The 25,103-nt window shown below is 38.3% G+C and overlaps 1 protein-coding gene across 6 annotated transcripts in view; it reads right to left on the bottom strand.

The window, feature by feature from the left end:
* Positions 1-25,103, bottom strand: part of LOC117399694 (zinc finger protein 385D-like) — a 172,559-nt gene that overhangs the window by 2,895 nt on the left and 144,561 nt on the right. For 5 of the 6 annotated variants that reach the window (XM_059022935.1, XM_033999031.3, XM_059022932.1 and 2 more), the window contains 4 exons: positions 24,898-25,060; positions 4,665-4,919; positions 2,481-2,662; positions 1,000-1,101 (listed from right to left, as the gene is read on the bottom strand). In XM_059022935.1, coding sequence (XP_058878918.1) covers positions 1,000-1,101; positions 2,481-2,662; positions 4,665-4,919; positions 24,898-25,060 — 702 coding nt within the window. The remainder of the gene's footprint in view (positions 1-999; positions 1,102-2,480; positions 2,663-4,664; positions 4,920-24,897; positions 25,061-25,103) is intronic. The other variant, XM_059022936.1, reaches the window with a different exon arrangement.

Here is a 25,103-nt window from a genome sequence, read left to right as displayed (position 1 = left end):
CTGTGGGTATTTCTGTGGTCCTGTCTACCATGGCTGGTATTCAGGCCACAGACAACCGCGCCCTCTGCTGGCTAAAATAAATCACTTGGGGGAAAAAAAGAAATAAATAAAACTGGGCACCTGTGCGGTGTTTCCAAGTACACTCCTCTGTCTCCTACACCCACACCCTTCCACAAGTATACAAAGAGAATTTGTAAAAATGACTGCAAAAAAGTGCAGTATTTAAAACAAAGCACAGTAATGCAGTATTTTGCAATTTACAAAACAGCATTTGAAAAACATTTTTGCTCCGAAAGTGTGTGTTAATCCGAGACAGAACAACAGCAAAAAAGGAACGCACGCACAAAAAAACCAAAAAAAACACACAAACACAAACGGCTTTTGATGGTCGGTGATGTTGTGAAAAAAAATGGTTTCATCGCTTTAACAGTAGTTACTGAGGGCAGGTATGTAAGCCTAAGGTTTATCTTTCCTGTAAAGGCCTTTAAAGTTGTTAGTTGCCGTTACTTGTCCACGAGGTGTCACTGGTGTAATGGTTATATGAGCACTTAATAGGGTAAATGGTTTCCTGAATGTAATGATTGTTTAATTGTATAATTGTTAAATATTTGTCACCTGTATAAAAAAACCCTGCTTGTTTGAACTGGGGGTGGAGAGTGTAAGGAGTGGCTCTAGTAGCACTGATTGTTGTGAAAGCGTTTGAGAGAAAAGAAGGAGAGAAAAAAACATGTGTAAACACTTGTGAAGTATCTTGTGTCTGTGTGGTTGTGGTAGGTAATTGGTTTATCGAAAATCAATGTAATGGTGTATGGGAACAGAAATCATGTCTCTGAACTGTTTTCTATACTGCCACATCATGTTTTCACATTATTATGACTAATAATGTGAAAAAATACCCCCAGGAACTGATTCAGCCCACATTACTTTACATTTAACATGCCAATAGACTGTTTTAAAGAAATATCCAGTGCAATACAAAGCAATGTAAAGTATTCTTACCGCATGTGCAGTTGTTCCTCTTTGGGCTTTGTTATAAGGGCTATATTTGGGTTTTGGTGGTTTTCCAGCAGCGCGGTCTTTATGCCGTCTACTGCTAATGTGCTGTATAGAAGAGACAACTTTGTTTAATTCATGTTGTTTAATTCAACAGTACAGCAGTTCTAGCACAATGCTTGGCACAAACAATGTAATTATAATGTAGGGCTAGTGATGTTCACAATTCTCCCTTTGTCAACTCATGTTGGCTTTGCCTTTTTATTGAAGTTCATTAATTTAAGTGATAATTACAAAATAACGAGTGGATAAAATCTGAGATGTAGACAGATTTTATACTACAGAGGGATACTGTTGTCTCCATGTACAGTAGATGCTTCCAATAGTTATATAAATTATATGACACATGTTTTTTTTACTTTTTTAAAGTCCTGGTTGTTAATACAAATACTCTGTTAAGAGCCACTTATGTTTTAGTGAATGTGTAATTTAGCGTCAAGTTCAGTGTTCTATATACTGGGTTATATCGATTTGGAATACTAATGAACGTCAGAAAATATTCCATTTGTCATATAATCCTGCATCATTTTCATGGTTTGCCTCATATTTATCATCTAATACCATGTTCACACTAGAGGGCTGGACACACGCAGTACAAAACAATAAAAAGGTCTAGTATGCGGTGTGGTTTTCAAACACATTTCATTTCAATATTTCACAGTATGTGTGTGTGCAGTAAAAGTACTGTGAACTAAATGTAAAATATGAAATACTGTATTTCGTCTTTAAAGTTAAATGCTATATCCTGTATATGTTATATTAGCATCTAAAAATAGGATTTGTGGCAATGTTTTGGAGCATATGTACGGAGTAGAGTGGAAATTTGAGTACTTTGTTGTTAAAAACTCCCACCCCTAGTATTTTCAATGCACTTACTTGTCCTTACTTCCCACATAAACATACACTCCAAGCTATTCTGTTCTGGTGTTTGTGGTGCTAGTTTGTACTGAACCAAGACAGAAAGATCTCAGACAAGATTTCAGATTTATTAAGACAGAAGGTTTGAAAATACTTATACTGCTAAACAATCATTGAAAACTCACATCTACATTACTGTAGATAACGTCTTACTTCGTTCTGTATAAACAACCTGTTACGTGACATGGTTACTGGCAGTGGTATGCATTTATTGTTCTGTCAAATACAGTAGTCAGTGTATAAACAAATATTTACTGATTGTCGTGAAATGTATATTGAATACAGCTTTAGGTATAAAAGGATATTGTGATAACAAATGTACAGCCAAGCAAAGCTGGTAACAACTGTATGAGTAAATCTCTTAATTCTAAGCACCAAGTTAAAAACATATGTTTGTACTGTTTTATTGAAGGATTTTTTGTGAAAAGTACTTTTATACCATTTTACATACTACAGCACAGGTTTTCAGACACAGCTGCTTAACCTCATACTTGTTAGTTTATACTGACCTGTTTCAGCTGTGTTTCTGAGTTGACGTGAACATTACAGACTTCACAGTGAAACGTTTTGTTCTGAAGACCAGTAACTGCCTTTGTAGTGGGAGCAACTTTGCCTTTTATTGCAGGCCTTGGGAAAGCTTTAATATTTCCATCGCCACTTCTGGCTTCTAACATAGTTTTGTGCTTTGTACCTGTTGGGCCAAAAGATGAGAGGGTTAAATAGCACAATTATGTACACATTGCACATGTAGGTATACCCCCGGAGGTATACATTTTGGATATCCCTCCCATTTCGCATACATGCAGGTTTACATTCAGTTCCGACTTTTGCATTTCCTTTTTGCGTTTTAGACAGTATTTCTAATGCTGATATGCAAATGAAGGATGGGCTATGAAGATGCCTGGGGTCATGAAGTACAGCATGTTAATCAGAGGCTTTTACTGCATTGTACTAGCATTGTATAGGCTGCTACACACCAGACACGATGCGACAAGCAAAACTGTGCAGCGATGCGACTAAATGAATAGAACCTATACTTTTGAGAAGTATCTTTCACACCACAGGCGACACGTCAGGAGACGTGGGGGTGACACCAGGGCGACACAAAATAAATAGAATTGAATCCGATTTTTTGTGATTTGTAATGCGAAAACTAGGGTATTGACCAATCAGAGAACAGCTTCAATGAACATGGTCCAGCAGGGTGAAGCAGTATCCATATTGACAGAGCAAAAAATAATACTTGTCAAGGAAAAATACCCAGTTTTATGACAAAGTGTCACATGAGCCGTTCAGTGTGTGGATATGTAAATAAATCCTGTTCGCCTGCAGGGCGTATCAACTTCAACCTCCACTGCCACTCAGCAGCGAATGCACGCACCCAAACGGCAGACGACTACCCTGTCACAAGGATTAATACCTTGTATCTTTCGCAGCGACATGACCATACACACCAGAAGCACATCAAGTCCACAGTTCCTAAACTATGCCTTATCTTCTATTTTTGTGCCTCATGTAACCAGTCCCTTTTGTGTGTGCTAGATTAACTACAATCCCAATTCCTGATTGTGGTTTGACCTCCAAATTTCAAACTAGCACCTTGTTTACAGTGATGGCTCGTGACTTCTTTTTACAGGTGAGACACAAATCACAAAATACTTATTACCACCCCCACTCAACGGCCAACTTACTAGAAGTAAATTTACTTTGTTCAGCTGATTTCATATATGCTCTGCTGAGAGCATTTTAATGCATTCAAATAATAGACTGCAGTCCTATATAGCCTGGCTGACTTAAAAAAAATGAATCCTGTTCTAGTTAGTGGTTCTGGGGAGTGGGGTATTTTTTGCCTATTTTAACCTCATTCACAAAGCTTGCGTGCAAATATCTTGGTATCCATCCGTATATAGCCATATATAAGCAAATGGTTTTAATGAGCAAGCTGTCTCATAAGTGCAGTAAACACCCCCTTAAAATAGAGCAGCTCTGTTTACTTGGAATGACAGACAGATAGTGAGACATGTGATACTAACAAATAACACACCAGTCATTCTGCAGTGATTGTAAATGGATAAGAGACACCAGTCTATTTAGTAATCAAGCATACCGAGAGGGGTAAAAACTGCATTAGCTGTCCATGGGCCACATGTCACCCTACAGGGATGTTTAATCAGGTAATGCAAGGATGCAAATGTTGTTTAATATCGCTTAAGTCTGTAAATCAGGTTAGAGCATCTGCTAGTAAACATCACCGAGATGATTACACTTATTTTCTAATATAGCTAATTTATTATCAAGATACAACAATGTAACTTGTCATAACTGAGCTGTGTAGTTAGTGGTTCATATGATTAGCTCATGTTGCTGACCCCTGTACAAGTCAGATACATTTGCTGAAGTAAACTCTTGAAATTTAAAATACATGATAATTTTATGGCACAACAAAAGTGCCAACAAAACAAAAATTGGGCTTTGATTTTTCAGCTATTTTCATTTTCTAGATGTCACATGGTAAATATAAAAAGTGAATCCTTGTAACTTATGTTAGCTTCATCAGACTGCAAACACACATGTATGTGTTCTGTATGCTTCTGAACCTCTCAGTTAAAAGCTTAAATTACCTAGAGTAAAGTCTATTCCTGGAAAGATAATGACAGGGCTGCTGAGATGAAATTGAAATTGCCATGGCTTACCGCTATTGTGTGCTTCCAGCTGTGAGGCAGAGTTGACAGCTACCTTACATAGAGAGCAATAGAGCAGTCTTTTGGCTTTTTCCTCCTCTGTCTCCATTGAAAGGCAGGAGTTGCTGCCAGTTGTTGCCACCTCTTTCTTGTTGGCCCCCAAGGTTGTCTCTGTACTTGTCTGCACACTACAATTTGTCAGTGGTGCTGCCGGTTCTGCTGCAGTTGCTGTTGCTAATGGTAATAATGGTGTTCCTGTTGTGCTGTCTGCAGTTGAAGAAGGAATAAAAAGAGTGATATGATATGATAGTGGTGCTATGAAAAAGACATGTGATTATAATGTTGCATAATGAAAGACTATCAGTGTATTTGTCTGCTTTGGACTAATTTAAACTGCGCCACTTAAAATAAAAAAAAATTAAAAATGAAATGCTTGAAAGCAGATTCATTCATTCCTCTTATCAATGTATTTTGACATAGCCAAGCAGTAATCAAAATGACTGCTCATTACAGACTACAAATTAACAAAGACTTTTGAAGGCTCCAGAGTTGCCTATAATGACCTCTCTCATGTCTCTTTTACGCAATCATTCACAGCTGTTTTGTTGCAGCATTCTGTAAAGGAGTAGGTTTAATGCTGGAGCATTATACTTAAGTTTGCAATTAGGGGGTACATTAATTCAAACCCCTTGTCATTCTATGTTCGCTATTATGCATATGACAAAGGCATACAATGAGAACCTTTCTATCCTGGTAACAGTTATCAGATACCTTCCTCACCATACCGATTAGTAAAAAAAAAAATCACAGTTAGGCATGGCTGCTTATGTACTTACGTTTGCTGATGACACTGGTTTGCTTACATTTTTCAAAAATCCTAAAAGAACTCCAGTGACCTTATTCATTTTGTACTACTAGTAACTGATTTACTAATAATCACTGTACGATTATCCTGAACAATGCACATTCTCTGCATATTTGCATTACAATTGCTCAGTTTGATCCTGGGTCTTACATTAACTTGCCAGTCTTAAACTGAACAGTAATGTGGATTCTAGAAGACAATGGCCCTCTGCCTTGGCAGAACTACTACAATTATGCTTCTTTGATTTTTTTTTCACCTTTTTGAAAACACGTCAACAGCCACTGTAACTCATCTGAATTTTAAATGTCATTTCCCTTCACTGAACCCTTTCCACACGTGTATTTGGCATGAATAGGATTTTAATCCAATCCCTGTCAAACTTAAATTCAAATAAATAAAATAATAAACTCAAAATAATTAAACTTTATTTTATACATTTTAAACAAACCACACTATGTACACATCCCTGCCAGTCACCAATCAGATTAGGCCATTCCCATATTTAAGGAGACATTTCACTAATCTATTTTTCTTCTTGTTTAAATTCTTAATGTTTATCATTTTCTGTTTGTCACCACATTCTGGAGCTTTCTTAAAACTCTGAAGCACCCCTGCAAGCTGTCTTGAGGCCTCAGATACTGTGTTTTAAAATGTCACTAGGATGTGATGACTGAAACAGAATTATATTTAAAGTGAATCTAAACAACAAGAAGAGTGCATTAGGTAATTCAGCTCCTACTGCAACCATAAGCAAGCTGAAAGTGACAGTTTCTGTCTCCAAGAGGGGTCTGTGTACTGAAAAGATATGATTGATGTTTTTCTGTATTCAATACTGTAACAGGGGGATTTGTTATGTGTGTGGGTCGTCACTGGATAATAATGAGGCAGACACAGAGCATTGGTGTTGACACGCCGCACAGGCATGCAGATTTATTTACAACACTAGGCGCTGACACTAGGGTACCAGCCATGGCAGCCCTAGTGTCAGACTTACAGCGACAGGAGACCCGACCGGTGTGGACAGGGCGACCGGAGCACAGGCTGATGACCAGACGGCTGCAGCTGCCGGCAGAGGTGAGAGCCTCGGCGACAGTGCAGCAATGTCTGTTCACCAGGGGGAGTGAAAAAGGAGTCTGGGCGAACATCCATGCCTGCTGATGCTAAAGCCTGGGACCCAGGCCCAGCGTTGGGATGTCCAGACACCAAGGTTGGGTGTCTGGGAGCCCAGGTCAAGGGCTCTGACCCACAGGCGCCGGACTGTTGCCCAGGGGTTGTGGTTGAAGCTGTGGTGGAGGCAGTCTCCTCCTCACTGGCGATCGGGACAGTAGCTTCTCCTTTAGCCCTCGGGCAAGCAACTACTCCTACTCTTTGACACAGTTCCTCCTCTGGCTCTCTGGACGTCCACTACTACTCTGGCCGAGGACGATAGCTTGTGCCTCTCATACGCCTTGCCCAGCCTCCAGTTGCCTCTGGTGGCTGCTGATCGTCAGCTGGTTCTGCCTGTGCATCCTGGCAGCCAACTGCTCTGTGCCTATCCTACCTTGACTCAGCAGGACCAGTGACGCCCACTGGTGCCACCATATGTAACAGGGGGATTTGTTATGTGTGTGGGTTGTCACTGGATAACGAGAAAGACACAGAGCATTAGAGCATTGGTGTTGACAAGCCACACAGGCACGCAGATTTAATAACACACAACTGCTAAAACTAGAGTACCAGCAATGGTAGCCCTAGTGTGTGATTTAACCCTTTCAGGACCAAGCATTTTTCAGTGGGATGCTCCCCAGGTCCAGGTGTTAATTGGCAGTATTTGACTCTCTTCCTACAAAAATTCACTAAAAACACCACCTCTGGAAGCAAGTGCAGCCAGTTCTTCCCGTCCTGGAGGCTACTGGTTTGCGCACTGGAGTGGTTGCTTGGGAAGCTCCTTCGTGGATTCCCATAAGAGCGCTGAGAGCGCTGCAGAATCTCATCCACCACAAGACCAAAGATATGTCCTGGTGTAATAGGGGCATCCAACAGTGGTGCTTTGTCCAAAGCTAGCTGTCTGCATGCGGCTACCAGTGCAGCCAGGTTTCAACCTACAACCTGCCCATTCCACTTTGACAGACAAAGCAGGTTCTTATTAGCCAGGCGCAGCTCATCCAGCTGTTGTGGTGAGGGCCTGTGACTGTCAGAGAGGGACCTCAGTAAATAGGAGTGGTAAGCTACATGAAAACAAATGACAGACTCTCCTCTGTATGACTAACTTCAAAAGCAACATATTTTGACAATGCTAATGATAATAGATAACCATAGGACAAAATGAAACAGCTGGCAAATCTGCCAAGAAGCCAGCAGGAATTAAACATTTAATCAGCTTCATGCCCATTTAGATCATTCTAGTCACACTTGTTTCAGGAATATCACCTGGCAGCCAGAATTCAGGGGACATGACATTCTAGACTTGGACCCAATTTACAATAACATTTTTATGTACAACAATACTGCATGATTGGCAGTATGTAAATGCAGAGGGAACTTCTTTTCATGTCAGTTAATAAGATAAATAACCTTTTATACTAACAGTACACAAACCAATAAATGGACAAAACCTCTTTTCTTGGTGTTCCAATAATCTATCCTGCATAGCTTTTGTGACCTGGGCTTTTGGTTTAGGTTGTATAGAAAATGTAATCCATTCTCATTACTTCTTTTAATTAGTGGAATCAGTCTTTCAATGTGAGCTGTCTATTACATTACTCACTGATGACTCGGAAGAACAGGAGCTCTGCTATTCCACCTTCCAGCCACAGTAAAGTGCTGCTTGTCTTTTTATTTCAACCACATTAGTCTTCCCTAGGGAAAGGACAAATCTGTGTTTTCTTAATTACATTTTAGAGAAAAAAAAAGCTATTTACATTTCTAACATTCCTCTACATTTGTTAGTCGTCTAAGTAATCAAAGGGAACTCATGGGATCTGAATCCTTTTTTCAATGTTTCAGAATTAAGTTCTCTAATTAAAATTATTAGGACCCATTATATGTTATTATAGCTGAAATGTAATGGTTCCCTTTAGGCCACTTAGGCATAATGAGATACAAACAAAAAACATTTCTCGTTCAATATTTATAGAAAAAAAATATATATATTTTCTGTTTTTGGTTAAAAGGTATAAGGAAGTTGAATTTAATCCCAGCGACACCATCACAAGTATAGACATGTGTGACAGGGTGAGTGGTCCTTCCTCTAACATTATGGTTGAACAGGTTTGCGGTTAAGGTGATTGAGTAATTGACCCCCAAGTTGATACATTAAAGTGTATCAGCACAAATGAAGGACTGGGAAACTCTTTCTGGGTGGTAGGCTGTATGAGCAGCTTGCGTTTTGAGCACTGTTAAAAATGTAATTAGAGTTGCTGCTACAAAGTGCCATGTGTCAAAATAAGATGAGCTTTGCAGCTAGACAGCTTGTATCTGTGTCTGTGTTAAGGAAAGCTTTGCCCCCTTTTATTTTGGAACAAAAATGGAGTGCATCTGGGCTCTGTGTTGATCTTGAGATCTGAGACAGATATGAAAAAATATCAATTGACCTTGACCACTGCAAAATCATCCTATTTCTCTAATATTATTTCCACTGGTAAAAATCAGCCAAAGCACTGTTTAATACTTTTAAATCCTAAAACAATTAACCCAGTGCATAGAGATCAAACTGACACCTCTGAAAACATTTTACAATTTTTTACAGATAAAGTAGAAGTGATTATGACCGAGTTGCCTCTGCCATTACTACTGCCTCCCCCTCTACTCCTGATTGTTATTCAACTACAACTGCTATTTTAAGGAATTTACAGCGATAACTGAGGCTGAACTAAAGGCTGTCATAACTAAACTAAACCCTACGACCTGTGGTTTGGATCCTTGGCCTCCCTGGCTTATTAGTAAAAGTTGTGATTGCCCAGCTTCAGGGTCGTTTTTGTAAATATGGGCCATTGGAAAGGACGACAATCAGGTGTGTTGTTCCCTTCCTACAAAACCAGAGATGGCCGTTTCTTTGCTGTCTCAGTGCCTGAGCGAAGTTCAATTATGGATGGCTGAAAACGTCTTGAAAATATTTCCTAGTAAAACAGTCTAGCTAAATCACCTTGATTAAAAGGTCTTACGCTTACACAATACAACCTCTTTTTTGATAAGTGGTCACCTGTCGTATATTATGGTGAGCCGTAGCAGCTATACTGGGCCAGAGAGTCACTGATAGTGTTTATATAATTAACTACAGTATAGAAAACAGAGACGACCCTTGCTACACAAACAAAATAGTGTTTACTGTTCAATGAATGTGGAGCTTTAGTTTTGTTTTAAATTCCCACAGCTACGGTGTTGGATAAAAATAAATAGTTAAAGAAGTACCTTGGTACGTAAAAGGTACGTCAAACTTATGAAGATAATAAAGAAAACAGGCCTTTAAAGTCAAAACCAATACTCTTAGTCTCAGTTTGATTTAAACAAGTATACATAGAACTCTTTTCAGCTTTGTGGCACTCAAGTGACTGCCCACATGAAAAAATAATAATATATAGAATACTATAGTACTTACTGTAGTATTCTATAGAATATTATAGTACCTACTATAGTATCTTGAGATGTACTATAGAATGTACTACAGCACATTGAAGTATACTATAGTATGCATTGTTGTAACTTGTGGTGCTCTATATACTCTGTGCTCTGTATTTACACTTCAGAGTACAACTATAAATACTATTTAAACTACTATTTAAATACTATTTAAAAAGAGTTTACAGCCTACCATCAAGAGATACATTGATGACCAGCTAGCCATTTGAGAGCTAAAAAGATCACTTATGAATGTTAAAACTACACTGCCCATCAAAAAAATTGCAACGCCTAGAATTCATCAGCGCCTTCTAGGTGTTACAGTTTTTTGGACGGACAGTGTATTTCTTCTAGTTATTCTCTGAGTAATGAGTCTGTTTTATGAATGTTTTATAATTTTAAAAAGTAAAGTACAAATCCTAGATAAAATGACACTGTAAGTGTGATAAAAATAAAATTCAGAAAAATGTTTGCTGTTTTGATAAGGTATGCCAGTGACAATTAAAAAATATGCAAAGAAAGACAAAAATGTTTTGGATTCATGTAAAATTTTAATGGAGGTCATAAGATAATGTTACACAAATAAGCAGTGCTGACAAATTTGCAACCTCTGAAAACTCTTGTGGAACACAGTGAATGTGAATATTAATAATTAACAAAAAGCATCAAACAACAACATGAAAACACATTCCACCAATTTTAATGTCAATAAGGCAACAAGGAATAAGATTTCAAAGTTTCATACATGAAATTCTTCACACATAGGGTTACTGCTCTTTTATTATCGTTTGTAAAGATAATAATATCATTATGGCTGTAACTCTTGAGATCTACAACTGTGATGAAAACTGTTAACATGGGCAATTCGTTAAACCCCTCGTTCCCCTCCGCCCTCCCACCACCATCACTTAAACACTGCCATTTTATCTCTGCAATTACACAAAACAAAAAATTGAAATGTATTAAACAAGAATTTAGCAACTTAACTCATTGTTTAGATTTTTATTAGGCCTAAGTGTGACATACTGCATATATAGATATGTACAGACTGGCAAGTTCTGGGATTGTGGATTTGGCTTACATTTCAGAAATAAAAAATAATGGTTTAAACATGCAATTACTGCAGCATCCACCTATTTATCCAAATAGTCATTGCGGACGGTGCAGTCTGTTTTTTATTTTTTTATTTTCACTCACTAAGGGCCCTATTCGGACTTGGTTTACACGCTACTAATGCCCTGGACACACCAGCTTAAGGCCTGGACACAAGAGTGCATAACTAGCGCGTAAACCAAGTCAGAACAGGGCCCTAAATTATTGCATTTGTATATTAAAATCACAAGGATTGTTCCCGGTCCTCTACAGCAGAATCTATAGATTGAACGAGCTGGTTTTATATTACTGTACTACGTTTTGTTGCGAGCTATATCTAAACAAAACTTATTTTTTAATTCAGAGTGTACGGTAGTAATGAATATCTGGACACCCTGGGTGGTTGAAGGCACGCGTTATTGCGCAGGAGACATTGCTTATTTATAAGAAGAGGTATTTTATTTTTTACTATAGACTGTACTGTGTTGTAATAAGATTAAAGAAATGTAATGTTAATCAAACATGTGAACAAGACTACATCAGCATTTACATTCAATGTCTTTTGCCTTGCAGACAGACAGTTCACTGCTTATCTGTACTTTGGTGATATATCCAGTGGTATTAACTTCTGCACAGTCATCAAATATTCGGATCTGATTTTTGCCTCTGGTAAGGTTGGTGTATACAACAAAAAGTTCCACACAGTTGCATGGAAGGTGACAATTGCAATTTGGTTTTATATTTTTCCATATGTGCCATTAAGCAGAGAAACACATGAGTTGTTACATTTAAACTTTTTTCCATAGGATTCCATTCTGTACTGTAAAACTTGTTGCTTATTATACATCTCTTAAATACCTTCACATCCTGGTTAACGTGCAGGATGTTTTCAAGTAGAATTCTTTCCTCTACAGATAGTTGTTTAGATACAAAATCTCCTAAACCTACGATGCTATACGGAACAAAACTTTGTTCACCAGGTTAGAAAAAAAAACTTTTGAGCAGAAGTCGGAGCAGAGACAAACGATGAAGCACAATTCCTCACAAGACGCTTTCTGGTAAAAAAAAAAACATAAAAAAAAATACTTGAAGATCTGTGTTGGCACTGCCTGTGTGCCATAAAACAACTCTAGCAACTTCTCATTCATATCCTCAGACAAAAATGCTGAATTTGTCCATAGTGGACCCCACATTTGAATATCTGCTAAGTGAATAAGGCAATGTATGTTGTAAGACATGTGCATCTTTACATAAAGATCCTCAACTTGTACCACAAGCTTAGTAAGGCAAGAAGAAGCTGATTTCAAATCATTTAGATGCAGCTTCGGCAAGAAAAGTGTATATATGGCTGTGACAGAGATTGAATGATTCTTGGTGTTAGATCTCCCTCTCGACCTGTGAGGGCACGGTGCAAGAGGAACAGAGTACCCTTAATTAAATGGCACGACAATTTAAATCAATGTCTTGTTATTTCTACTAAAACAGCTTTCCACAGAACACATTTAAAACTTAAACTACACTCGTATAGGATGATACAATTTATTAGGAAGGGGGCGGAGCTACGGCACCCAAGCTCATTGACCTGGACGGTAAGCGGCGTGGCATCCGAGGACTGGAGGAGCGGATGCGCTCGTTAACCTCGGGGTCATGGGCGAGGGTATAAATAGGGGGCATGGCTTGAGTGATCTGTTCCTTTGCATATGGTTAAGTTAAATAACCGAGAAGGAGCCCGTACTGTGAGTAAACCGTGAGTGTTTTCGTGTCTGTGTATTAACACTGTGTGTCTTGTTTGTTATTAGTCACTGAAGATTACTGATCACGATCCGGAGCTGCAGCCGCAGGCCAGCGAAAAACCCGGACTTCCACCATTTACCTTTTCCACTACAGGAACTGTCTTTGTGTTCACCACTAGCACTAGAATCACGCACTGTCTAATTGTGTCTGTGTTGTGTGCTTTGTGTGTGTGACGGAACGGGACTTTGGGTTACGGGTCAAACCCGTGGGATTACAAACCGAAGTGATACACGCCGCTGTATCACTTCCAACACTGTTATTATTTGCAGGTTTGCCTTAAGGCTCTGGACATTTATTAAATTAAATAAACACCCTTGCACCTGTACAAACGTTGTCCGTGTGATTACTCTGCACTGCACTCACCTGCACGTCTTTACCACTTTGCCACAATGACAAATAGAAGTAACATCCAGTGCTGAAAGAAAGGCAACGGTAGAACAGATTTCTGGAGAATGGGAGAGTAAAACAAAACAAAATGCTCTCAACTCTTCTGCCTTCCAGTATTGCCTATCGGACAAAGGCCTTGGGTAGCGGTGAACCTCATTTGGAGGCTTGATCTCGCTCATCTCTATTTAATTTGTGCAGAATGTAGAATGCAGAGTCTGTGTTTTTTGTGTCACACCAAAGATTTACAAGTTGCTTGGTTACACCTAGACAGACTATGCATATACTCAGGAATAAAACACTTAATATCAAATCTGGGTATGAAAAGTAAAGTACTGGCTTCCTTAACTCCCACGACAGCCTGTTTCTGTGCTGTTGTGGCACGGGCATGATGTGATCTTGCTAAGGGAAAGTTATCTGAATGTGGATATACTCCGACATAGCCATTACCCTTTTGTATGGTTTCACCTTTGTGAAGACAAAACCCACAGCCATACATTCCAATAAATTGCTTCATACACTGCATCATAGCCCTTGCAGGGGTATCACATATACAGACTGCTGGTGCAACCCTACTCTTATGGACAATCCCACACTTGTCTATCCTCTCAAAACCACTTTTATAGAGGCCTCATTTCGGAAACAAATGGCTGGAGAAAGGTCCCAATTTCTGGCTTTCTGTCACCAAACCAAAGTGAATGGAGTATTACATTTCTTCCTCTCTCTTTAAATGGCTACTCATTGACTGAGCAGAAAATTGGCCAGATGGAATAATTTTATGATTTAAAGACAGAAGCCCCATCACAGCTGAATGAGAGAGTAATGTTGTCAGGATCTTAGATGAAGTCATGTAGGTTGAAACTGTACATTTCACCACTATAAACATCTTCTCTGCCGGTATAACGTTCAGAAAAATGTGATTGGAATTTGTCTTGAATATAGGCTTGTGCAAAAATCTTGGTCAGCTGCACAGTTAAAGGCATTAAAAGAAAAAAAAAACGACTCTGTTCAATATTGTTTTTTTCTCATTTGTATTTGCACAATTGCTGCAAGGTGAATAATTTATCCCAATATAGCTCAAGCACTCTTTGCAGTAGTGATGTGTTTGAGACATGTCTGAGAAATTAAAAAAAGACTTGTCTAGAAAATATTTAGAACAAGGAACACATCCTGGAACCGTTATGTTAAGTTATTCTAACAAGTCCTTCAACCCTTTCCCTGAAACTCCATGAGGAAAGACATATGCAAGCAGCAGTGCCAGAAGTTGACCTTTGTTGATTGTAGAGCCAGGATAGATATGGCTGTCGGCATAAAAGTCTGGATCTCCAAATATATTACCCTAAAAAAATAAACGAAATAAATTATTAACGTCTACAGCAAAAGAGTGAGCAAAAGAGTGAGTAAATCAGTCAGTAAATCAGTTACAGTATTTCAGTAACTTAATATATATATATATATATATATATATATATATATATACACAGTACTGTGCAAAAGTTTTAGGCATGTGTGAAAAAATGCTGTAAAGTAAGAATGCTTTCAAAAATAGACACGTTAATAGATTATATTTATCAATTAACTAAATGCAAAGTGAGTGAACAGAAGAAAAATCTAAATCAAATCCATATTTGGTGTGACCATCCTTTGCCTTCAAAACAGCATCAATTCTTCTAGGTACACTTGCACAAAGTCAGGGATTTTGTAGGCATATAGTCAGGTGTATGATTAAACAATTATACCAAACAGGTGCTAATGATCATCAATTCAATATGTAAGTTGAAACACAATCATTAACTGAAACAGAAACAGCTGTGTAGGAGGAATAAAACTGGGTGAGGAACAGCCAAACTCAGCTAACAAGGTGAGGTTGCTGAAGACAGTTTACTGTCAAAAGTCATACACCATGGCAAGACTGAGCACAGTAACAAGACACAAGGTAGTTATACTGCATCAGCAAGGTCTCTCCCAGGCAGAAATTTCAAGGCAGACAGGGGTTTCCATATGTGCTGTCCAAGCTCTTTTGAAGTAGCACAAAGAAACGGGCAACGTTGAGGACCGTAGACGCAGTGGTCGGCCAAGGAAGCTTACTGCAGCAGATGAAAGACACATCATGCTTACCTCCATTCGCAATCGGAAGATTTCCAGCAGTGCCATCAGCTCAGAATTGGCAGAAAACAGTGGGACCCTGGTACACCCATCTACTGTCCGGAGAAGTCTGGTCAGAAGTGGCCTTCATGGAAGACTTGCGGCCAAAAAGCCATACCTCCGACGTGGAAACAAGGCCAAGCGACTCAACTATGCACGAAAACACAGGAACTGGGGTGCAGAAAAATGGCAGCAGGTGCTCTGGACTGATGAGTCAAAATGTGAAATATTTGGCTGTAGCAGAAGGCAGTTTGTTCGCCGAAGGGCTGGAGAGCGGTACACGAATGAGTGTCTGCAGGCAACAGTGAAGCATGGTGGAGGTTCCTTGCAAGTTTGGGGCTGCATTTCTGCAAATGGAGTTGGGGATTTGGTCAGAATTAATGGTCTCCTCAATGCTGAGAAGTACAGGCAGATACTTATCCATCATGCAATACCATCAGGGAGGCATCTGATTGGCCCCAAATTTATTCTGCAGCATGACAACGACCCCAAACATACAGCGAAAGTCATTAAGAACTATCTTCAGCGTAAAGAAGAACAAGGAGTCCTGGAAGTGATGGTATGGCCCCCACAGAGCCCTGATCTCAACATCATCGAGTCTGTCTGGGATTACATGAAGAGAGAGAAGCAACTGAGGCTGCCTAAATCCACAGAAGAACTGTGGTTAGTTCTCCAAGATGTTTGGGCCAACCTAACTGCCGAGTTCCTTCAAAAACTGTGTGCAAGTGTACCTAGAAGAATTGATGCTGTTTTGAAAGAAAAGGGTGGTCACACCAAATATTGATTTGATGTAGATTTTTCTTCTGTTCACTCACTTTGCATTTTGTTAATTGATAAATAACTATTAACATGTCTATTTTTGAAAGCATTCTTACTTTACTCGTTTTTCACTTATTGTACTTATAAAATAATGTTATGACAGCATAAACATAACATCTATTAATTGTTGAGAGCAATAGAATAAATTCAATGAAAGTTATGGAAGTTTAATTTTTATATATAAAATTCCTGGATGTATTTTGCATGATTTAAATGCAAATTATAATCTGTCCATGCTTGTACAAAACAATGTGTTCATTAATTAACAAAGATATATGCCCTGATTTAAAAAAAAAAAAGAAAATACAACAAAGGTAGAATATTTTTCATTTGGAAGAGTTAACAAAAAATCCTGTCAATGTATTTGTTTAATTAAAATACATTGGTCAGGTTGAAACTTTACAAATAAAATGTGTAATTTGTACCATAAAAAGAATGGTTAAAATTGATCAAGTTAAACACCCATTTTGTCCCTCTTCTGAACATTCAGTGAGGTATGAATATTTATGCTAAAGTAATTCATAAACCAGGTGTTAAAATATATAATAAAAACTACACGTACCTCTACACTTGGTTGTCCAACGTCACTGTCTTCATCTTCAGACATGAAATGTTCGTCTTCAGACTCCTCAGATACTGGCAAATCATTTTTTTTGTTGGATTGTCATCCATTGATGTGGCAACATGGATTTCACAGAGGTGGAGTTCAGAGGATATGGGTCAAACTGCACCTGTGACTACTTTTTTGTATAGAATGATACGGACGATGCTCCCCGTACCTCTGTTTACTCCGGCGCTTGTTCGTTGAAATTAGAAAGGTAAAGTTTGTATTTTTTTCTATTTCTAGACATTTTGTATAATAAACAGACTCACTCTTTGTGTCTTAACGTCCCTTTTGTTTTATTTCTTCACCCTCAATAAGCAGCACTAGCTATAGATACCACTTTCAAATCCTGTGATCTCGAGCATCCTATTCGGTCTCGACCATTTTGTCTTACTCAGAGATAAACTAATGCAGTAGGTAAGAGACTTTCTCCTCTCCTCTTCTTGCTTTAGTTTCATTTAAGAGTTTGTCTAATATTAAAATAACATTTAAAACAGACGTTCTACTAGGCTACACTGAAAAGTGACTGGTCGAGTTTTTCAAATAAAACGATTTGGTGTTACTAGATTACGGTCTATGTATTACTAATACTGCGCCCACTACTAATACTGACAGAGTTTCAGTAACTTAGTTACAATCCAATTTATTGTGCGGTTTTCATGGTACGAATGAAATTAGTCAAGTCTCTGAATTATGTACCTATTTAACAGACCAAAGCTGGTTGAGAAAATTTACATTTTTTTTTTTTCTGGAGATGCCATGTCCAGCCCAGAGAGGATTAAAGGTAAAAGAAAGAGTGTCATCTTTTAATTCAAGCTCTGATATGTCAGAATTGGAGGAAGAGGCATGTTCTTTGTGTCTGTGAACATATTTATATTTTAACCAAATTGTAGGTACACAGACTAAACTGTAAAGCCTGCAAAATATGTAGAAACACATGGTAAGCTAAAGTAATCAATTGTAAATTCACAGCAAGTTTCCTAGTGTAACGGGACAGAGGCTGTGCGCCAACAGCGAGCGTCCAAAGCAAGAGAGCCAGGCTTGCCAACACTTGTGGTTTTAGAGTTTATTAACCCCATCTCACCTCACTGACGTGCCAGAATCCACAATGGCAGTGCACTACACAACACCGCCCGTTACAATAGCAAAGATATTGTTCATATAAATGTGTTTATTATTCATTTACCTGTAGACATCTGCAATTTCATATATTTCTAAACTTTGTTTTTAAATGTTATAAATGTATATGGTCTGTAATAATCTTAAAATGCCAATGACTAAATAATATAGTTTAGAAAAATAGTTTCTCAGGGGTAGGCAACCCTGGTCCTGGAGTGCCACAGACACTTCTGGTTTTTGTTTTACCTAAGCCCTAATTGATTCAGTGATTGGCTTAATTGGTCAGAATTACCATGTGTTCTTGGTATTTAGCAATTGATGATTAAGAGATACCTACAAAACCTGCAGGATTGTGGCACTCTAGGACCAGTGTTGCCTACCCCCTGGTTAGATTACACTAATTAAATGTATATATATAAAAACATTTCTATTCTGTTCCCTAATTTGTTTATATTTGTCTTTTGGCTAGGAACCACAAACTCTTAAATCTAAAACAAAAACAAAACTAAAATATTAAACAGAAAAACAAGCGTTTACGGGAAGCAATCAGAGTTTTAAAAGGTGCATGACGTGTTCTGACTCATTTTGGAAAAGTATACCATGATTAACATTATTATTATTTGTTTATTTAGCAGAATCCTTTACCCAAGGCGACTTAATACAATATCAGATTTGAATAATAAAGCAAGGGATCAAAAGTAAATATAAACATCAAGGCAAGGGAAGCTTTGTAATTATGTTACAAATAGTTTCATTTTACAACTTGTGTTTAGTTATTCCTGATGTTGTCGGAACACTGGAAGGGCTTCTGAGTCCTGCTACTCAGCTGGGGCCTGAGTCACAAAGCATACCAGAACACCTAAAGTGATGCTCATTACAACAGAGAACAGATCAGCAAGTATTATGATAAAATAAAATAAAACATAAATTATGATTCTCAGCTATTATAGACTTATATAATTTCATAAAAGGGATAGATTAATTAATGCATAGGAGGTTTTACTTTCATTTATAATGTCAAGCGTGCAGGCACCCGGCCAGTCTACAGGGGTCGCTGGTACGCGGTGAGCCGAGGACACCCTGGCTAACCTAAGCCCTCCCCCCTGGGTGGTGCTCGGCGAATTGTGCACCGCCTCCTGGGAGCTCCCATCCACGGTTGGCAGTAGAATAGCCTGGAATTAAACCGGCAACCTCCAGGCTATAGGGCGCATCCTACACTCCACGCGGAGCGCCTTTACTGGATGCGCCACTCGAGAGACCATCTGGCAATATGGAAATTAAAATAAATCACACATATATATATATATATATATATATACACACACACACATATATATATATATATATTATAGTGAAAGCCTCCACCGCTCACGTTCATTGTCCCTTTAAAAACACTGACCCAACACACAGAAATTGATTTTTTGAAAGCGCGGTTGCACAATTTTTAATAAACACAAAAAACAAAAATAAACAAAACAAACACCTAGCTCTTCTTTGAGCAATAACTAAAACAAAAACAGGAACCTAAACTGAAAACAGGACAGCTAAACTGTTTACCTGTAACAAAACAAACAAACAAAACAGCACACACACAAAAAGGATTCACTCTACCTTTTTCTTTTTTAAATTACGGCTGTACCCACACACCAGCACAGTCGGGCCTCTGCCCTCTTCAGCAGTTGCCCAGAGCAGACTGACTGCTCTCCTTTTAAACTCTGCACCTGGCTCCAATTTTCAATAGTAATGATTAATAATAAAACAATTAACAAAAACAATTAAACAATTAAACAAAACAAAACAAAACCAAAATGTGCCTTACGCACATGTTTTCCTATAGGGAGGAATTAACCCCCTCCCTGCTGTCTCACACATCCCCCCCCATGTCTTTTCAAGACATCGGCCATACAACGGCCACCTCCCTCCACCCTTAAAAGACCACCCACCCTCAAGTCCACAAATGTCAATTTTCGCCCTCTTCCACGGGCGGGCTTGAGGGTGGGTTGGTCCCCCGGCTTGTCCAGGGCGACCATAGCGCAGACCGGTGACCGGGAGCCAGGACTGACAGGCAAAGGCGTGCGTCTGTGGACCTGCGCAGCGACCTCTGGAATCTCAGGTGGAGCGTAGCACTAGGCAAGGGGAGCGGAGCAAACAGCAGGGGGAACGCTAGTGACCTCTGCCCCTTGCGTAGCGACGTCTGCCTCTTGCGTAGCGACGTCTGGGATTCCAGGGGGAGTGGAGCAAGGGACCAGGCAAATGACTGTGCCTGGCTGTACTGCGACCTGGGAGCCAGGTCTAGTGCAGGGAGATCTGGGCATTCCGGCCAGGTGTCCACGATGACGGGACCGGGAACCTCCCTCGGCAACGCCGGACTCACTTGCACTGTTGGTGGTTCTGGAAGCGGCGGCTCCTCCCCTCTGGGCTCTGGTAACGGCAGCTCCACCCCCTCTGGCTCTCGGATGGTAGCTCCACCCCCTCTGGCTCTCGGGATGGTAGCTCCACCCCCTCTGGCTCTCGGGACGGCAGCTCCCATTTTTGCAACAGCCGCTCCAGCTCGGTTGGCTCCCGCTCTTGTATTATCAACGGGGGCCAACCCCAGCTCCTGTCTCTGCCTTTCCATTTTCTTCGTCTGCTCCTCCTGAGCAGCCATGTTTTTATTGAGCCTCTCAATTAATTCTTTAAAATCCATCTGGGTCTCCAGGGGCGCCCACACTCGCTGCCACCGTGAAAGATTCGCACCTCTCACGTTTGTTGCCCCTTTAAAAACACTGACCCAACACACAGAAATGGATTTTTGAAAGCGCGGTTGCACAATTTTTAATAAACACAAAAACAAAAATAAAGAAAACAAACACCTAGCTCTTCTTTGAGCAATAACTAAAACAAAAACAGGAACCTAAACTGAAAACAGGACAGCTAAGCTGTTTACGCTCTTCAGCAGTTGCCCAGAGCAGACTGACTGCTCTCCTTTTAAACTATGCACCTGGCTCCAATTTTCAATAGTAATGATTAATAATAAAACAATTAACAAAAACAATTAAACAATTAAACAAAACCAAACCAAAATGTGCCTTACGCACATGTTTTCCTATAGGGAGGAATTAACCCCCTCCCTGCTGTCTCACAATATATATATATATATATAAATAAAATATTACCATAGAAGACCATTTAATATATATTGTGCAGAAGCGCTAGCTTCCCAGGGTTTCAACATGCTTTATGTATCTCTCAAGGGAGCATGTGTTTGAATCTAAACAGTCGAGGTACATTTATAGGTTTTCTATCGTGTTACAACCATGTTCTACAGGTTTGTACGCCATCTTTACCCGCATCTTTATAGATCTATTAATTAAAATTAAATTTAACCCACAGAATCTTACTGTATTTCCATGTGATTCTGGCTCTGAAGATCAGCCATGATTTGGCCTTCCTAGTGCATCAGTACACAACTCAGAATGGACTATTCATTTACTTTTTTGTATTTATTCATTTTAAATGTGTCTAATTCATTCTTATATATTTAGTCCCTCTGGGATAGTGTTATCCATTTATTTAATTGTATTCTTTTATTCTTAGCATTAGCTATTTCAGCTGTTCTAGAACTATACATTTTAATAAATTTATGCCATGTCCTTGACATAACATATACATGTTGAAGCCGACATCCTGGGATCCTTTAAGAAACAACTTGATGAGATTCTAGGAACAATAAGTTACTAACAACCAAGTGAGCAAGATGGGCTGAATGGCCTCCTCTCGTTTGTAACCTTTTCTATGTTCTTGTGACATCTGAAGTGAAATATACTCCTTTTTTGTTTTTACTTTTATAGTTTATAAAGCAAGAACTCTTGGCCCGTTGTGCTAAAAACACTCTACAGAAATTTACGAATGACCTACTGCATGGACTCTACACTACAGAGTACATGGTGACGCACAGTGTTACGGGGTCCAAATCACCACATTTAAGTGGAAGTAATAAACTGTGTAAGCCACCGCTACCAATAGTGGAACTGCAAGAGATTCTGGGTAAGCATTTATTTAAATGTAACTATATAGTTACATGGATTCATTTTATGGTCTTTGGATTTAATAAAAGAAAAGATATATCAAGAATTACTTTTCTGCAGATGCTTGTGATCAAAATAAACATTTGATACAGAATGAATTCTGCCATTCTTCTAGCTCAAACGGCCTGAGATGTCATATCTTATAAAATTAGCCATCATTCACACAGTGTATTAACCTATAGACCATTGCATGCTTCTCATCTTGTCAGTTGTATTTTGCAACTTATTTTCATAATTACAGTAAAATGCTTAAATAACAAATACACCCACCATCATATCCATACATTCTCACTCAATATTAGAATATTTATTAAATAAATAATCACATGCATGAGGCTCAATTATTTTTCCTCATTATAGTCAATCATGCTAAAATGTTATATTTCAATACATCAACAATTTAAAGGAATTCATGTCTCACATGAAGTCAATAAGACAGAAATTTAATAATTGTTCAAAAACTGCAAACTGTGAGGATAATCATAAATAAAGTAAATCATGAATTTCAAATGTTTAACAAATTATTGTTTTGATAATGATTGTGATATAATTGTAATGTTATTGTGTTAGTTTGTTAATTGATTAAATATATGTGTGTGATATACTGTAATTAATGTTTTTGTGTTACCTTGTTAGTTCATTAAATATACAATAGAACAGTTTGACTTTTTTGTCATTTAAAAATATTTTATTCTTAATTCTTGAATATTCTAATTAACTTGTATTTAATAAATGGCTATAAAAGGTTTACAATACTGTAATAGTAGGTATTGTTATTTGTTCTATAGAAAAACATTATGTATACAACAGTAGTGTTGTAGTCTCTGCTGTAATTATTACAACCCTATACGGTATAATATACCATACTACAGTACAGTGTATTACTATAGTATATACTACAGTATAGTAATATAGTACATACTATAGTTACTACTGTACTCGCTATAGTAACTATAGTATATACTACAGCATAGTACAACAGTACCGTAGTAGGTGCTATAGAATTCTATAGATTCTGCAAAAATACCATAGGTACATACTATAGTACAAACTGTAGTAAATACTACAGTACATTCTATAGATTTTTGGTTGCTCTCAGTAGTGACCTCTTCCTTCACCACTTTGGTGTTCATACACAACTAACAGAATGCTTCTGCAGGCCCTAACCCAAACACTCCTCTCTGTGTTCAGCATGTTATTACCAAGTGACCTCAGTTTTTCATTAATATCACAGGAAGGAATTAAAATCTGGTAAACCGTACATAAGTACCCCAGTTAATACTACATTTACATGCCTCTAATTTACTCCACTTAAAGTTGATTCTTACATTAACATTCATTAAAAATGCTGTCTGGAAATCCTTTGACAGAAATAAAGCTGTGACTAATATAGCCCAAACTCTGCAACAATGAGAGCCAGTCAAATTCTTAATTAGCAGTATAATCTAAGTGCAGTATTGTACAGTGGCAGAGCATCTAGAATCATAGCTAACCATATATATTTTTAATATTCTTAAAGGAAATCTTCACAGTTATGGAACAAAAGTAAATGGATACTATCTCTGCACAATGATTTGCACACCTGTAAAACTGTTACTAAAAAAATGCTTAGTAAAGAACAAATCGGTAATTTAGTTCATATCAGATGACCTCCTGATTACTTTTTTGACAAGAATTAAATGCTGGAATCTTGACTGCTATTCAAACATTCAAGCCTTTAATTTAATCGGTTGTATAAATGGTCCTCTGGACCAGCGGTGCACAAACATTTTACTTTGCATACATTTAATCATAGTCCTCCCCCCCCCCCCCCTCCCCCTTACTGACTCTCCACACCCCCACACGTTGCACACCACTGCTCTAGACTGATAGTTATAATATATATACAGTATTCAACCCATATGTAGTACATAGTCCTTAATTGTACTATCTCTTACGTTTGTAAAATGCTAGCATTCAATAATAAATTGTCTAAAAGCTTTTTAAAAATGATGGACTTTTCAATGTTAGGCAATAGGTTATTTTTTTGTGTGCACAAAAATATCAGTTTTTAAAAATTGTATACACACATTTTTCACTGTTTATATATAGATCAGCATAAACCAAGCACCATATACAAATACAGAGAGATAGATAGACAGACAGACAGACAGACAGACAGACAGATAGATAGATAGATAGATAGATAGATAGATAGATAGATAGATAGATAGATAGATAGATTTAACCTGAAGATAGTATTGCTACAGTAGTTATTGTGTGGAACTAGCACAAATACAGATTTTAAAAAAATACCTTCCCTCTTAATATTTGATTGATGCCATCTGACGGTGTACATTTAGTACTTGTAAATATATTTTCCTGTCTTTTTCAGAACAGTACTTACCTGTTTTGTTATTGTACTGATTTTTACTGATTTCTGTGACTCTATGGCTTATGAATAATATCATTACACTTGGATTCAATGTGAAAGATATGAGTATTACACTTTTTTTTCCTGTCAGATGCCATGGCATATACCGTACTTAGTATATTAAATGAAACTCTTTTTAGAGTCACAGTGTTTGTGAAACACACAGGCATGTTGCAAGCATTACAATTAAGTGAACTGTGAGGTAGCAGCCTTTTTTTCTGACAAGAAAACTCAAATTGTGATCAATCATTTGCCAACAGCCACAAATAGATAAAGCAGAACGAAGATCTGGCAAGGCCAGCAGAAATTCAAAGCAGGAGATAAATAAACAGATGTTTTTGCTTAACCTGTTTTGTCAGTGCTGGTATTGATGGTATTGGTAGTGATGATGGTGAAGGTGGTCTTTGCGCTGTCCTTGGTAGCAGCAGCTTTCTGCTTTTTTTTCGGGGTTTCCTGTGCTTTGAGCTTCTTGGCATGTTTAGTGCCTTTGTAGTGGGCCGATGCCTGGCTCTACAAAGGAGAACAAAATGAACCATGCAATCAGGCTCATTTC

The sequence above is a fragment of the Acipenser ruthenus genome, chromosome 4 (genome assembly GCF_902713425.1).
Source record: "Acipenser ruthenus chromosome 4, fAciRut3.2 maternal haplotype, whole genome shotgun sequence".
Lineage (NCBI taxonomy): Eukaryota > Metazoa > Chordata > Actinopteri > Acipenseriformes > Acipenseridae > Acipenser > Acipenser ruthenus.
Note: the sequence above shows the minus strand (reverse complement) of the source record. Positions and strands in the feature narration are given on the sequence as shown.